We start from the raw sequence: 13,969 nt of genomic DNA, 5'->3' as shown, positions 1-13,969 counted from the left end.
GTGGTTTGTCACCGGGAGTACCAAGGTCTCGCGAAGTGCCATGACCTCCTTACAGGCCCTATAATGATGGAAACAGCTTTTATCCAAGTGTAACACTTAGTCATGTAGACTTCTCTGATTGAGTAAAGCTGTCTCTCGTTTGTTAGAGGGTAAAGCCCCAAATTGCAGAAAACCTTCATTTACAATTGCAAAGGTAGTTCCACTATAGGGTATCACAAGCAGGGTTGCTTCCCTTGGACAACATGATCATTGGTTTGAAGCTGAGTCCCCATGATTCTGTATCTAACTTTGCAAGTAGCATTATACCTACTTGTGGGTTCCAGTTGGTAAACGTCCGAGATCAACACTAGTATCAGCCTGACATGTGATACAGTGTACTATTGTTATGATGAACTAAAAGGTACCACTAATTTCAGCTCTTAGTTTGTTCTAATGTGTGAAGCCCATTTCTAGTGTCCCCTGCCGTGATGTTGCTGGAATATTGCTAAAAGCGGTGTAAAACCCAACTCACTCACTCACTTAGTTTGTTCTACACATTTCCACTAAAACAAAGCAAGTGGTCGGGCAAATAATCTGTTCGTAATGATCGTGTTCATTATACACATAGTTTTCTGCCATCTTTTAGCTTCATTTGGTTTGATACAGCCAGGGACTGAACCACCAACCTTTCTGCTCTCTAAGCAGACGCTCTATCCACTGGACAATGAGACATTAATTTTCATTGTGAACACGGCTGAAGACTATGCACGATCTTGTACTGTTTGTTCATGTGACACTCCTTGGGTTTGAACCACCAGCCCTCTGCTCTCTTGGCAGATGCTCTATCCACTATGGCGTGGAGGAATAATATTCATTGTGACCTAGTCAAAAGACTATGTTCAATCTTCAGAGCGGGGCGTGCAAACACGCAAAGACGAAAAAAACAAACGAAAACACAACACGCACGCACCACCACCACCACGAAAAAAAATTCCTGAGGAGCTTTTCCGCCTATCCTTTAGACTTCATGGACACCCTCCCTACCCTACCATTCCTCCTCCCCTACCATTCCTCCCCACTATCATTCCCTCCCCTCCCATCCCATTCCCTCCCCTGCCATTCCGTCCCTCCCGTCCCATTCCCTCCCCTCTCCAAAAACCCTGATCTTGTACTGTCTTGACACAGCCTGGGTTTGAACCACCAACCTCTGCTCCTTTGGTAGACACTCTATCCATTAGACCACAGAGGCATCGTTATCATTTTCATTTGAAGACTTTTATGACTTTGTTGACTGTTTCAACATGGTGTGACATGTCCCAGACAGTACACCACCAATGTTGGCAGCACATATCCTGCAACCCTAGTGTCTCTGTTCAAGCTGTTCCCTTACTGACAGTCGATATACAGCTACAGGCTACTGTTGATTACCGATACGCCTCTCCCTGGACTGGTTGTTTGCTCGACACCTGGTGCTCCTGGACAGAAATATTGACTACCAGGTGTCGTTAGTAGTGGTGTAACTCCATAGGAGGACAACAGAAAGGACTGACTGACTGAGTTTAGTTTTACGCCGCTTTTAGCAATAATCCAGCAACATCACGGCGGGGGACACCTGAAATGGGCTTCACACATTGTACCTATGTGGGGATTCGAACCCGGGTCTTCAGTGTCACAAGCGGACGCTTTAACCACTAGGCTACCCCACCGCCCCTCAACAGAAAGGAGTCTTCCATGACAAGTTTGTATATTTGGAGCCAGGTTATGTTCAGCAGAAAATAATCTACAGCTCATATTTCAGTACATGCATGTTTTTAATAAAAGTATTAATTTATTTAGGATTGAATTCCGACTTTCAATAAGCATCAATGGGCTGTTATACTACAGATATACCCTTGGTATTTTTCACTTTGATAATTGTACCAAAACAAAAACATACAATGTGACAAACAGTCAATACTAGGCAGAGGTTTTGTGCATTTCGGTATAGACTTGTATTGGTTTGTTCCAAGTTGGAAACATCACAGTTGTTGTGACGCTATCTTTTCACATCCTTGTATGGGACACAGAAATGTGCTTTACATATGATACCCATGTAGGGAATGGAACCCAGGTTTGTATACAAGGGGCGTTGGGGTAGCTTAGTGGATGAAGCGTTCGCTCATCATGCCGAAGACCCAGGTTACAAGTGTGAGGCCATTTTCCTCTGGTGTCCCCCCGCCATGATTTTGCTGGAATATTGCTAAAAGTGGTGTAAAACTGAACCCACTCACTGTATACGTATTAAAATCTACAAAGTCAAGGAGGCAAGAACAATTATGTCCATGAGTTGTCAGAAAGCAGCAGATGACCAGTACATATAATACCTCGGAAAGGTTAGACTAGATATTCGATAGCAGAGCCGTCATCTGATGGTCTCAAGTTCACTGTGTGGAGTTGTGTCCCCTGTCGTCATGGGTTCAAGTCTAAGGGGAGGTGGAGTAGCCTAGTGGTTAAAGCAAGCACACACTGAAGACCTGGGTTCAATCCTACACATGGATACTATGCGTGAAGCCCATTTCTGGTGTCCCCGCCATATTGCTTCAGTATTGGTACTTAACTCTTGGGGCCAGATCATAAATATGACCGCCATCTGTTCAGACTTCAACCGCATTTTTTTGCATGTATCTCTCAGTGGGGCCCGAATCTATACATGTAACCAAGATTTATGGGAATAATGGATCAGGTTTAACCGTTTATATACACATGAACATTAATCAAACATCACCTTTTTATGACAAGTGTGAATAAAAGTACATGTTGTATAGACTTTGAAAACCAAATTGTGCACATGAAAATGGTAACTGTAGCATATTATACTCTAATTAAAACAGAAAAACTGAATTCTTTTACAATTTTCTTGCAATCTGCGGGAATACACAAAACTGTGAATATCAACAAATCCGGAATGACTATGCCACCAATCTACACAGTTCTCAAACAATTGTTGTGATTTTATGAACAACCACTTTTGACCACATCAGTACCTACTACTAGTCTCTCTTGTGTCCCCCGCCGTGATATTGCTGGAATATTGCTAAAAGCGGCGTAAAACCATACTCACTCACTCACTCTGCTAGCCTCATCAGAATCCTCGGACTTTCCTCATGGAGTGTCTGTGTCAGTTTGTGCAGATTTTGAACAGGTGGATGGATCTCTTGGGTAGGGTACTTAGGGTACAAGATGTTTATTATGGTTCAGGGGCGGTTGGGTAGCCTAGTGGTTAAAGCGTTGGCTCGTCACGCCGAAGACCCGGGTTCGATTCCCCACATGGGCACAATGTGTTAAGCCCATTTCTGGTGTCCCCCGCCGTGATATTGCTGGAATATTGCTAAAAGCGGCGTAAAACTAAACTCAGTCAGTCAGTCAGTGTTATGGTTCATATACGGCTCCTTGTGTGCCAAAATAACGTTTCAATGGCTTTCTGCCAATGGGCAATGACGTCTTGAGAACAGAGTTAGCATCCACAACTACAGGATGATTGCCAAGGGGATGGTTATCAAAATGTGGCACAACAATGGTATCTCGTACTCCAAAGACTGAGCCACCACCAAAAGGTTTAGCTGCATGGATCATCTCCTAATGACATACCACTGATAACGTGAAGAAGATAAGGCCTTTCATCAGACCAATGAACCCTACGCCAAGTTGCGGTGCTCTCAAAGCCTGCACCATGCCAGACACCCCTGGCTGTGGTTATCTGTGAGGTCGAGCTCCCGGGAACAGGTCAAAAGGGCTGCATGACAAAAGGGCCCCAAAGCGGAAAGTCAAAAGGGCCACAAGAAAGTCAAAAGGGCCGCAAACCCCGAGTCAAAAAGGCCGAATCAAAAAGTCAAAAGAGCCGCATAAAAAAGTCAAAAAGGACCTCAGACTCCTAGTCAAAAGGGCCCCATATAAAAAAAATAACATGTTTTCTTATTAGTTATTATGGTAAAAGGTTATACATCTATACAATGTATACTTTATACATACTAGTTCAGTTTTAAATAAGATATTTTTTCAATATTTGAAGAAAAATGATGCCAAAGAATAGTGTAGTGTAACTGAACATCTAATTAACACCTTGAATGTTTTACTTCAGATCCTTGAGACTGGTGGTCTAATACAGGAAAGTAACTGATGTTGATGATAGTACAAGCAGTGAATTGGAATTTGTTTAAAGCACTTGTTATCAACAACAGACTATATTTTGCATTAAATGTGGTGACATTTATCTAATGCAAGATCGATTCTATGTGATATATATTTCCATAAAGTATTCCTGATTGTATTGATGAAAAGTACAAGCAGTCAATTGGAATACGGCAGGGTTATCAGAAGCATTCTGTTACTCACTTATTTAAGAGTGAAAATATAGTAAAGTCTAACGATTCTTTCTCTGAGGTATTTGAATCGTCCGTGGGACAACGTCATTGAGTTTTCAAACACTTCACAGACTTCACTGCCATAGTAGAGGGAAGTGATATCAAAAACAAGTCTGTCCAGGATTTTATAGTCACATATTGACACTGAGTCAACTCACTGAGACATGTATTTCAATTGTAAGGTTTATTAACAATGAAAACAATACTCTAAAATATTCTGACAGTATTCACATGAAGAGCAAAGAAATCTTTCGGATTAGTGACAGCTTACATGATTGTCAAAACACAAATGTGGCATCAAAGGGGATGTATATTGTGTATGTATGTTTTCATGTAATATGTTAGTTCCTTACAGGTGTGTTGTGGTACTATTGTGAAATGTATTTCTCTGCCAAAGGATTTGTCATAATCATCAATGATAAGTGTTTTATTACTTAGATGAAATACATAAACATCCCATACATCTATACTTCATCATCATTTTCTGTCAAATATTGAAAAAATATCTTATGAATAACTGAACAAGTATGTATAAAGTATATGTTGTATAGATGAATAACCTCTTATTATAATACACTTTTGAAAAAAGATGTTATTATTGTGTCTTTTTATGGGGCCCTTTTGACCAGGGGTTTGTGGCCGTTTTGACTTTCTTGCGGCCCTTTTGATTTTTACGTTTTGGGGCCCTTTTGTCATGTGACCTGTTTGACTAGGACCTGAGCTCCCTCTCTCCACTGGGACAATCATTCACTCTAGCGGTGTGAACATAATTCCTCACAAGTCAACTAATTAGCGTTCAAGTTAGTGCTGATGTTGCCACAGGAATCCATGCATCAGGCATGCCAATAACTTGCCACCATGTAATTTCTATAAGTCTTGCCATGATAAAAACGTCAATTTTTAGTCTTCCTTTAAATCAGTAGTGCATTTGTGAAATTTACAACCAACCATGATTGGCACCTTCTCTGCAAGTGAACATGCAGCCATAGCTTTTCCGATATTGTGTGAAATGTGTCTGCCAGTATGCTAATTGGGTATGATCACCTGTTGAGATCAACATTTTAAGAATGGCCCTTGGATTCCGATGGTGCTTAATTAATGATTATGTTTACAGTTAAATGCTTTGTCACACTTTTTCTATGTCAGTGGGGTAGCCTAGAGGTTAAAGCGTTCTCTTGTCACGCTGAAAACCCGGGTTCGATTCCCCACATGGGAGCAATGTGTGAAGCCCTTTCCTGGTATCCCGGTCATGATATTGCTAAAAGCGGCATAAAACTAAACTCACTCACTCATTCTATGGTGAAAACTGAATATCACTAGCACTTACTTAACAAGTTCATGTTACACATTGATAACAGTACAGACTTCATTTGCACATAACACTGGATGTCTACACGCTGTTTCTGAGCTGTGATGGTTGGTCAGGGACAGCCAACACTGGATGTTTACACGCTGTTTCCGAGCTGTGATGGTTGGTCACGGGCAGCCTATAACAGCTGTGAGGATAACAAAACCGAACTCAGGCAGCTACTAGAACCCTGGTACAATTGATTACTTATCAGTTCTGGTGACTGTGCTAGATGTGTTGGTTTGTTAAATTCAGTACAGCTATGTGCGTCAACAGTAACAGCTGGCTGGTGTATGTGCGTACAAGTCCTTGAAGAAGTCAGTTTTTGCTGCACCATCTGGTGTTGGGGATGATTGGATGAAACAGAACTAGACACTCCCCCTGACAGTTTGTGGATGTGACGCCATGATGTAGATGAAAGCAATGCCACTATGTATGTCATTAAAATATAAAACAGGGATGTTGTATAGGGCAAGAAGATGAAATTTGGAAATTTTAATATAAATTGTATATTTACAGTACAACCAGAAATTATTGAGAATTTAAAGATTGTAAATTTTTATATTTTTTTCTCTCATTACTCATGTATTAAATGTGAATATTAGCAGAACATAACTCCAGATTCAAAGACAGGTGAACAGTTAGTATTTTGTCAAGTCACCATGGGCAGCAATGCAGGCTTCAATGCGTCGGGGCATACTACTGATCAAAGACGTTAGAAAGTCGTGGTCCATGCTGTCCCAATATCGGACCACCTCTTCTTTCATTTCAGCAATTTAAGATTTTTCTTATTGACACTTTCCTTCATAAGTCCCCAAACATTTTCTATTGGATTTAGGTCAGGACTATAGCTTGGCCAATCTAATAATGTCATATTTTGGGTCCGAAACAAGGCCTGTGAATGCTTTGAACGATGTTTTGGGTTGTTGTCCTGCTGAAAAATCCAAACATTTCCATAGAACACGTGAGCAGATGGAAGTAAATGTCCTTGGAGAATATCTGTGTACCGCTCACTGTTCATATTTCCTTCAAATACACAAAGGGGCATTGCCCCTAACACAGATATGCCACCCCACACATTAAATGTCGGACTGTACTTTGGGCGCTGATACAAAGGTTTTTCAGTTTGTTTGGTCCAGAATTTCAGTGTATTAGGAAACAGCCACACAGAACTTTCATCTGAGAAAATCACATTGTCCCAGTTAAAATTTCTATGCTGTAAGCACCAGTTCAACCTTCGTTCCTTTTGTTCAGGTTTCATGATCGGTGATGGAATTCCTCGACTTTTCTGCCAACCCACTGCATGCAGCTCAGATCTAATTGTCTCCTTACAGACAGCCACAGTTCCTCTATCAATCATATCCAGCCTGAAGTTTTCTAAACTCCTTCGTTTGTTTTTCGAAACAAGAATACCAAGCTGCCTCCTGTCACTGACAGTCAATTTTCTGGGCCTACCTGCGCCTCCCTGGTGCTCAATGCCATATCCATTTGCAATATTTTTTCAAAACACGATAAACAGTGGACAAAGGGATGCCTGTTCTACTTAAAATCACTGTAGCTGGTCTGATGTCCTTGTTATAATACTCTAAAATCAACTTCCTCTTCTCTAAATCATCCATACTGAGGATCACTGAAAATGTCGTCTGATAGCAAGTAAACAAAGGGGGATAACTCTTCCCAAACTGACAAAGGATTAACGGAGTTGTCTCTCTTGAACGAAACCAAGCACTTGATAGCTGGTCAAGGTTGTTTATACTAGAAATCCAATTAAACATATTCCTAAAATTCTCAATAATTTATGGTCATACTATATATACTCATCCTATCTCACGACTTGCACCTCTCTCTCTTGCTTCGATTTTTAGTGGAACGACTGTAAACTTTTTCCCATAGGCCTCCATGTCCATTTGCCCGTGCACTCCATGCTGCTCTCCTTAATTAGCTTCCTAGTTCCTAATAAAGCTTGCAGCATGCTCCACTAATTGCCCACGTGACTACCTTGAATGATCATTCTCTTTCTTGTTGCACGACTGTGTGGACGTGCTGTACATTAGGGACATTATTTCACCCTTACATCATGGGGAAAACTGATAATCAGTCAAGGAAAAGGAAAGTTTGTGCTCGATGCAAGACGAATTATTCGTCCCTCGACCCTCACTCGTCTTGCAGTGACTGTATTGGACAATGTAACAGGAACAAACGATGTGGCAAGTCATGAGATAGGATAAGTTTAAAAAATATATTGTTGTGGTATATGGTGGTATATGGCATGTATACAATATGAACTATGGAGATGGAATAAAATGGCAAGATATCAGGGGCGGATACAGCCTTTTCAGAAGGGGGGAGTGGGTGCACTCGAGAGTAAATGAGTGAGGGAGGTTTTACGCACCTTTTAGCAATATCATGGCGGGGACACACTCTTGTGAAAGGTGGGGTGGGTGCACACTTCAATTTCGCAAGAGTTTCAATGATCATTTAATAAACTTTCAGGACAAAAGTGGGGATGCACACCCTTGCATCTCCCCTCTAGATCCACTTATGGGTATATGTTGAGATGGACTGACCGACTGAGTTTGGTTTTACGCTGCTTTTAGCAATATTCCAGCAACATCACGGTGGGGGGACACCAGAAATGGGCTTCACACATTGTACCCATGTGGGGATTCGAACCCGGGTCTTCGGCGTGACGAGCCAACGCTTTAACCACTAGGCTACCCCTCTGCCCCTATGTTGAGATGGAATATAGTGGTATACGTTATGTACATGGAATATAGTGATTGGTGTATGTTACATAGATGGAATATAGTGCTGTGGTATATGTCAAGATGGACTATATAGTATATGACATATCAATGGAATAAAGTGCTATAATATAGGTCATGACTTTGGACTATATGTAAACTAGATGGAATATATGGATCTTTTCAGTTCACCTTAGCATGACAATACAGACTGTTATTTTTATGTACAAGACTAGAAACTTTTACTAGACACATGAGGTGGCTGGAGTTCACGCACTGGACTTTATATGTCAACACGGACCTGCTGAAGGCTATTTCATCGAATAAAACAAAACAGACATACAATTTTATATATATATATATTTATTTATTTTATGATTTGGAGTTATTTTACAGATCTCTGTAAAACAATGAGAATTTCATTTGGAGATATAATCAACAACAGGCATATGTACCATTAATTTGGCCCTTGCAGATATTCCCACAACCAGAAAATGGTCAACAAAAATAGTTCTCTGTCTTTGTCTAAGAGATGTAAATATTTACACTGACTAGGTTTTTCCGACAGTACGGCCGAGTCCCACGGCAGGGATCCCCAGCCAAGCTATGCAAGGGGAACTTTGAGTACAGTTATTTATATATGCATATTCCCTCAAGAACCCCTCACATTGACAGGGTATCTAACCGTCTACCCCTTCAAATCACAGATTCATACTATGTACAAAAACATTCAAAAATAATATTATCAAATTTGGTTTCCAAGGAAACAAGCCCTAATACTTGCTTCCGTTACTAGCACATTGTGACTGTGACGTTCTGTCACAAATAAACAAAAACAAATGCTTCATTCTCTGGAAGTAATGAACGAGAATGAAATGAAACTAAAAATGTAATATTTGCCATGATTAACGATTTAAAAAAAATGAAAATGTGGATGAAGTTTGTTCATAACATTCTTACCACGATGTGAGTATTTCTATAAACTAGGATGCATGCTTGGTAAAAGTTGACGATGATATTTTTTAAAACGCCAATGACATGAGCGATGTTTAGTAAGGAAAATATGATTGATCAACAATAAATCTGGTTATCTCCCTTTGGTCCACACTCATGGAAGGAGATTCCCAAATATTGTTGACTTTTTGACCAATCAAAACAGTTCCATACTATGTATGTAGAATAACTTGCAAATAATTATGTTTGAACTGTTTGGATTTCTTAAATAAATAAATGTTGATAAGTGGACAATTTTGAAAGTATCAAATCTACCTTTTAAAAAGGAACAGATCTTTTTTCCAAATATCTTCTAAATGCCACTAAAACATTCTAGTATATTCTGACATCGTGAATGCCCACCGAATCACAGTTCATAGCATAGTACTGCTTCATTAAATAATTGACGATGAAGTGTATGAATACATAACATTCGTTAGATGCCATCATTTTGGTCCTCTCAAGGATAAACGAGCCCTCCACCCTTATGAGACAAATTGGGTATGTAAAATCTACATACAGTAGTCCTTGGCAGTAATTAACTACTGCAGTCATTACGAAAGTTCTTATTTAGGCAGTCTCCATTTCGGCAGTGAGATTGCCTCTGGGCTCGATGGACCGAAGGTCAACTGGAGCTACAGCAATATCGGGATGCATTATAGCCTGGTAGTCTTCATCATGCGTTTCATTGGCTCGGCTAATGCTGGACCGAGGCAGGGAGAGAATGGGCATGTCTGGACTCTGTGAAGCTTCAGCCTCGACTTCCTCTTGGCGTGCGTAGTTCCCCTCGGGAGCGGCGTTGTTGATGGCTGGCTTGTTGGTCTCGCCATGTTCTTCCTCTGCCCGATGTCCCGGTGTAGCACCATGAGCGATCCCATGGATAAAAGGCACGGACATCCTCGCTTAACATTTCTTCTTGATCATCTTTGACCGACAACAGCATTCGCGATTTCACTGTAGGAGAAAAACATAGTTGTAGAGACTGTAAGCTTCCAACTCCAGAGGCTAAGTCTTATTCGGGATACAGCAATATTAGTATTGAAACTGTTAGCATGGCATGGTCATATGTTTTCACACACATTTACGAGTGTAACCTTTATATAGTATATTATATATTTTGCATTATATAAAAAACTTGAAATTATCTTTTGGTTAATTACTTTTTTCCAGTTTTTGTCGGAGATTGATATGAATGAAAGTACATGGTTCTCTTTCTGTGTGAAAAACACATGACCCAATGCAAGAAAAACTAGATTAAGGAAGAACACAAAAATACAACTGACATTTTAAAGTTACCATCACCAAATCAATCTTAACATCTTCCACCAAAATATTCAGTGGGAGATAAGATGGATGACACAAAACCTGAGTGATCTAAATGATGCTACTCAAAAATCCAATTTCTTCGAATGATTACAGTTACTCTGTCATGGCAGGACAGATTAACCATCAGTATAGTCACTGCAAGAAAACATTTAATGTTCTTGAGTGGTAAATAAATGTTTATTTTATATATTTTAGCAATCTGCTGAATTTTTTATCATACTTGCAATTGCTTTACCTGAAAGAATCTTTGATAAGAAGGTCTAGATCAGGTAATCAATGTTGTCATCAATGACAGACTGACAGACTGACATACTGGTTTATCAGAGCCACACAGAAGGGAACCATTTTTGGCTACAGATTTACGAGGGGTAATCAATTTTAGGACTTGTAGCTTTTGAGAAGTCATCCAATTCTTATCTCCCATCATGACAAGTCACTCATGCAGAATAACTCACTATTGGGTGTGGCATAGTCGCCATTGACCTTGGCATTGCCAATACTCGGCCCGTGGTCGGGTGTCGGGCGGATGTGATCTGGTTTTGACAGGAAAACGGGACTGACTGCCCGAGCCCCCGGAGAATAACCAATGTTGAGAGAAGTGGGAGACCAGCTGCCCAGGAAAACAGCAAAGCACAAAACAAGGACCTGCAGCAGACAAGATGGCCGACAGTCAGATACTTGTGTCTGCTTGCTACTTAGTTTCCTGGTGTAGTTTCTTAGATTAATGAATTCCATAAAAATTCGGACGAAAATTTTGGGTAAAGGTACGAATTATCAGAAAATGACCACATTAGTGTGAATTTGAATTTGGACTGATTGTCCCATTTGTCTGATAACGGCTGCAGCTCCCTCTAACATGTCCCGTCACCAGTATGAACCAACACAATCATGTACTGTTACCTGCAAGAGCCTCCAGCAGAACACAGTCCTGGCTTTACCGAGCCTTGTAACAATAACTACATAAATGCTGCGAAACTAATAACTCCGACCTGCTCTCAGGCTTATGATTTCAGCTTTTCGAACTTAACCTTCGAGCAAAACTTTCAAAGAATTTACAAAAAGATTTTTTTTGTTCATTAAAATCACATATTTCATTACTTTTGTTCACATATTCTGCTGGAATGAAACATCTGATTGGTTGATTCATGAATACCATGTTTGCAGGGAGCAAAGCCCACCACTGGACAAATAGGAAGGAAATCACCATGTACCCAAAATATTCACATTAACTAGCAATATCACCATGCAAACTCATCAGAACGAAAAAAGGTAATTTTCATCAATACTGTTAAAAACAGACATTAATTCTTCACATCTTTTTTGAGTTGCCATGGTAATATTTCACAGACGTCCTAAGAGTCTGCTTTTCAAACATCTCAATCTTAAACTGTAATCTACTTTTGTAGAAACTAACTTTGTAAATGTGCTTTTAACAGAAATTGTGCATTAGTTTTAGTCCATAAGGACAACAGTGCAGTGTGAGATTATGATAGATGCTGATAAATAACTCTTTTAACAAAGTTTTAAAATATATCCTAAAATGAACTCCTGTTATATCTTCTTTCACAGGAATGGAGGAGTTGAGCAGAGAAGGGAGGCAACTCTCACTCACCATGAGAACAGTTCCTGTCTGTGTTGCAGAGGCTGCAGATGGGCGTGGCATCTTTGAAACAAGTGCTTGCAACTTGTGCAGCTGGCCCAGCAGAGACCTTAAACAGCAATGTGCATAAATAAGCTACCTTTAATCAATTGAAGAAATCATAATAATCATCAAACCAAATAGAATTTTGCACTTGAATTATAACCAATCAGATGTTAAAAAATTAAAGGTATCAGCTTGTCAATTAAGATCTTCCTAATTTGATTACCAAATCCATTGAAAATAAACAAACCAAACACTAGGAACTCTAGCCAGTAAAAGTCATCTAATAATTGAAAAGCAGTACATTAACATATCCATTCAACACAATGTAGTATATATAAATCTAGCCATATAATAGGCAATACAACCTACCTGTTGTTATTCTCTAATGAATCAACCTTTTTCCGCAGGTCAGAATTTTCCTGGTTAAACGATTCAACCCTGCAAAAAAAATATATACTCATGAATCGCTGCAAACATTTCAAACATACAAGTAGATCTGGGGGTTTTCTGGTGCCAAAATATGGATTAAGGCAACTGTCACTGTTTCAAAGTAATTCTAAAGAGAAATTCTTCCTTCTCTGGCTAGAGAAGTGGCTCTATTAATTCATTAACGATTTTATTCATAGAAAAATACAAACAAATGATAAATTTCCAACAAACCTTTTTTCTAATGCTTCTAAGTATTCTTTCTTTTTTCTTCTGCTTTCCTGGGCTGAGATCTAAAATATAATAGTTAACAATGAGGAATTGATTTCAAAACAGAAGTCCAATTCCTAAAATATAATAACGAATAATTAAAGTGTGCTAATCTTCACTGCTTAAGCTACATCACAGATGCTCCAAAACGATCTTGTCTGGACCAGATGGACCAGACAAACCAGTGATTGACAATGTGATGTGGGCAAGAGGACATCCCATGAACCAAGCCAGCACTTCTGACCACCAGGGTGCCATTGTATAAAGCGATCTTAGCGCTAAGGTGACCGTAACTCCCATACTTTAACATTGACTTAAGTTCGTCTTAGCACTAATAACGGTTGTTTATGTACAACAGCAACCTGATCCACCTCTCAAGGCCAGCATAGGTTCTTAGGGACCTATTCTGATCTAGAGTTCCCTCAGGGATATAAGTGAGCGAGTGAGTCAGTTTAGTTTTCAAACCGCTTTTAACAATAGCCCAGCAATATCACATTAGGGGACACTAGAAATCAGCTTCACATTCAGGAATATAAGCATTGACCCATATGAAGGGGGGATCCCAATCAGTTAGGTCACTCAAAACCATCCTCTATCATCTATAAACCCTGGAATATTCATTTGAGTGAGTCATTTTATTACAATTTCGTTTCAATTGTTTCATTTGAAACACATAATTTAACAAAGACGTACCTTATTTTTTATTTTTCGACGGATTTTCTTCAGATTCTTTTCCTCTTGTTTTGTGAGTGGCAATTTACCAGGAATGGGGTAACCCTCAGAAACGAGGGTTCGTTTCTCCTCCTCAGAGAGTATCAACACTCCTGACTGTGGTATC

At 39.7% G+C, this 13,969-nt stretch overlaps 1 protein-coding gene across 4 annotated transcripts in view; it reads right to left on the bottom strand.

The window, feature by feature from the left end:
• Positions 1–8,819: 8,819 nt before the first annotated feature.
• LOC124282792 (cyclic AMP-responsive element-binding protein 3-like protein 1) overlaps positions 8,820–13,969 on the bottom strand; it is a 38,620-nt gene continuing 33,470 nt past the window's right edge. For 3 of the 4 annotated variants that reach the window (XM_046718828.1, XM_046718835.1, XM_046718841.1), the window contains exons 5-10: positions 13,825–13,968; positions 13,096–13,154; positions 12,805–12,873; positions 12,403–12,499; positions 11,246–11,435; positions 8,820–10,418 (exon numbers count right to left, since the gene is read on the bottom strand). In XM_046718828.1, coding sequence (XP_046574784.1) covers positions 10,216–10,418; positions 11,246–11,435; positions 12,403–12,499; positions 12,805–12,873; positions 13,096–13,154; positions 13,825–13,968 — 762 coding nt within the window. In that variant the 3' untranslated portion in view covers positions 8,820–10,215. The remainder of the gene's footprint in view (positions 10,419–11,245; positions 11,436–12,402; positions 12,500–12,804; positions 12,874–13,095; positions 13,155–13,824; position 13,969) is intronic. The other variant, XM_046718846.1, reaches the window with a different exon arrangement.

This window comes from Haliotis rubra, unplaced genomic scaffold (genome assembly GCF_003918875.1).
Source record: "Haliotis rubra isolate DU_JTF1 unplaced genomic scaffold, ASM391887v1 Scf109, whole genome shotgun sequence".
NCBI classification, from domain to species: domain Eukaryota; kingdom Metazoa; phylum Mollusca; class Gastropoda; order Lepetellida; family Haliotidae; genus Haliotis; species Haliotis rubra.
The sequence above is the reverse complement of the archived record's forward strand: the minus strand, read 5'-3'. Positions and strand labels throughout refer to the sequence as shown.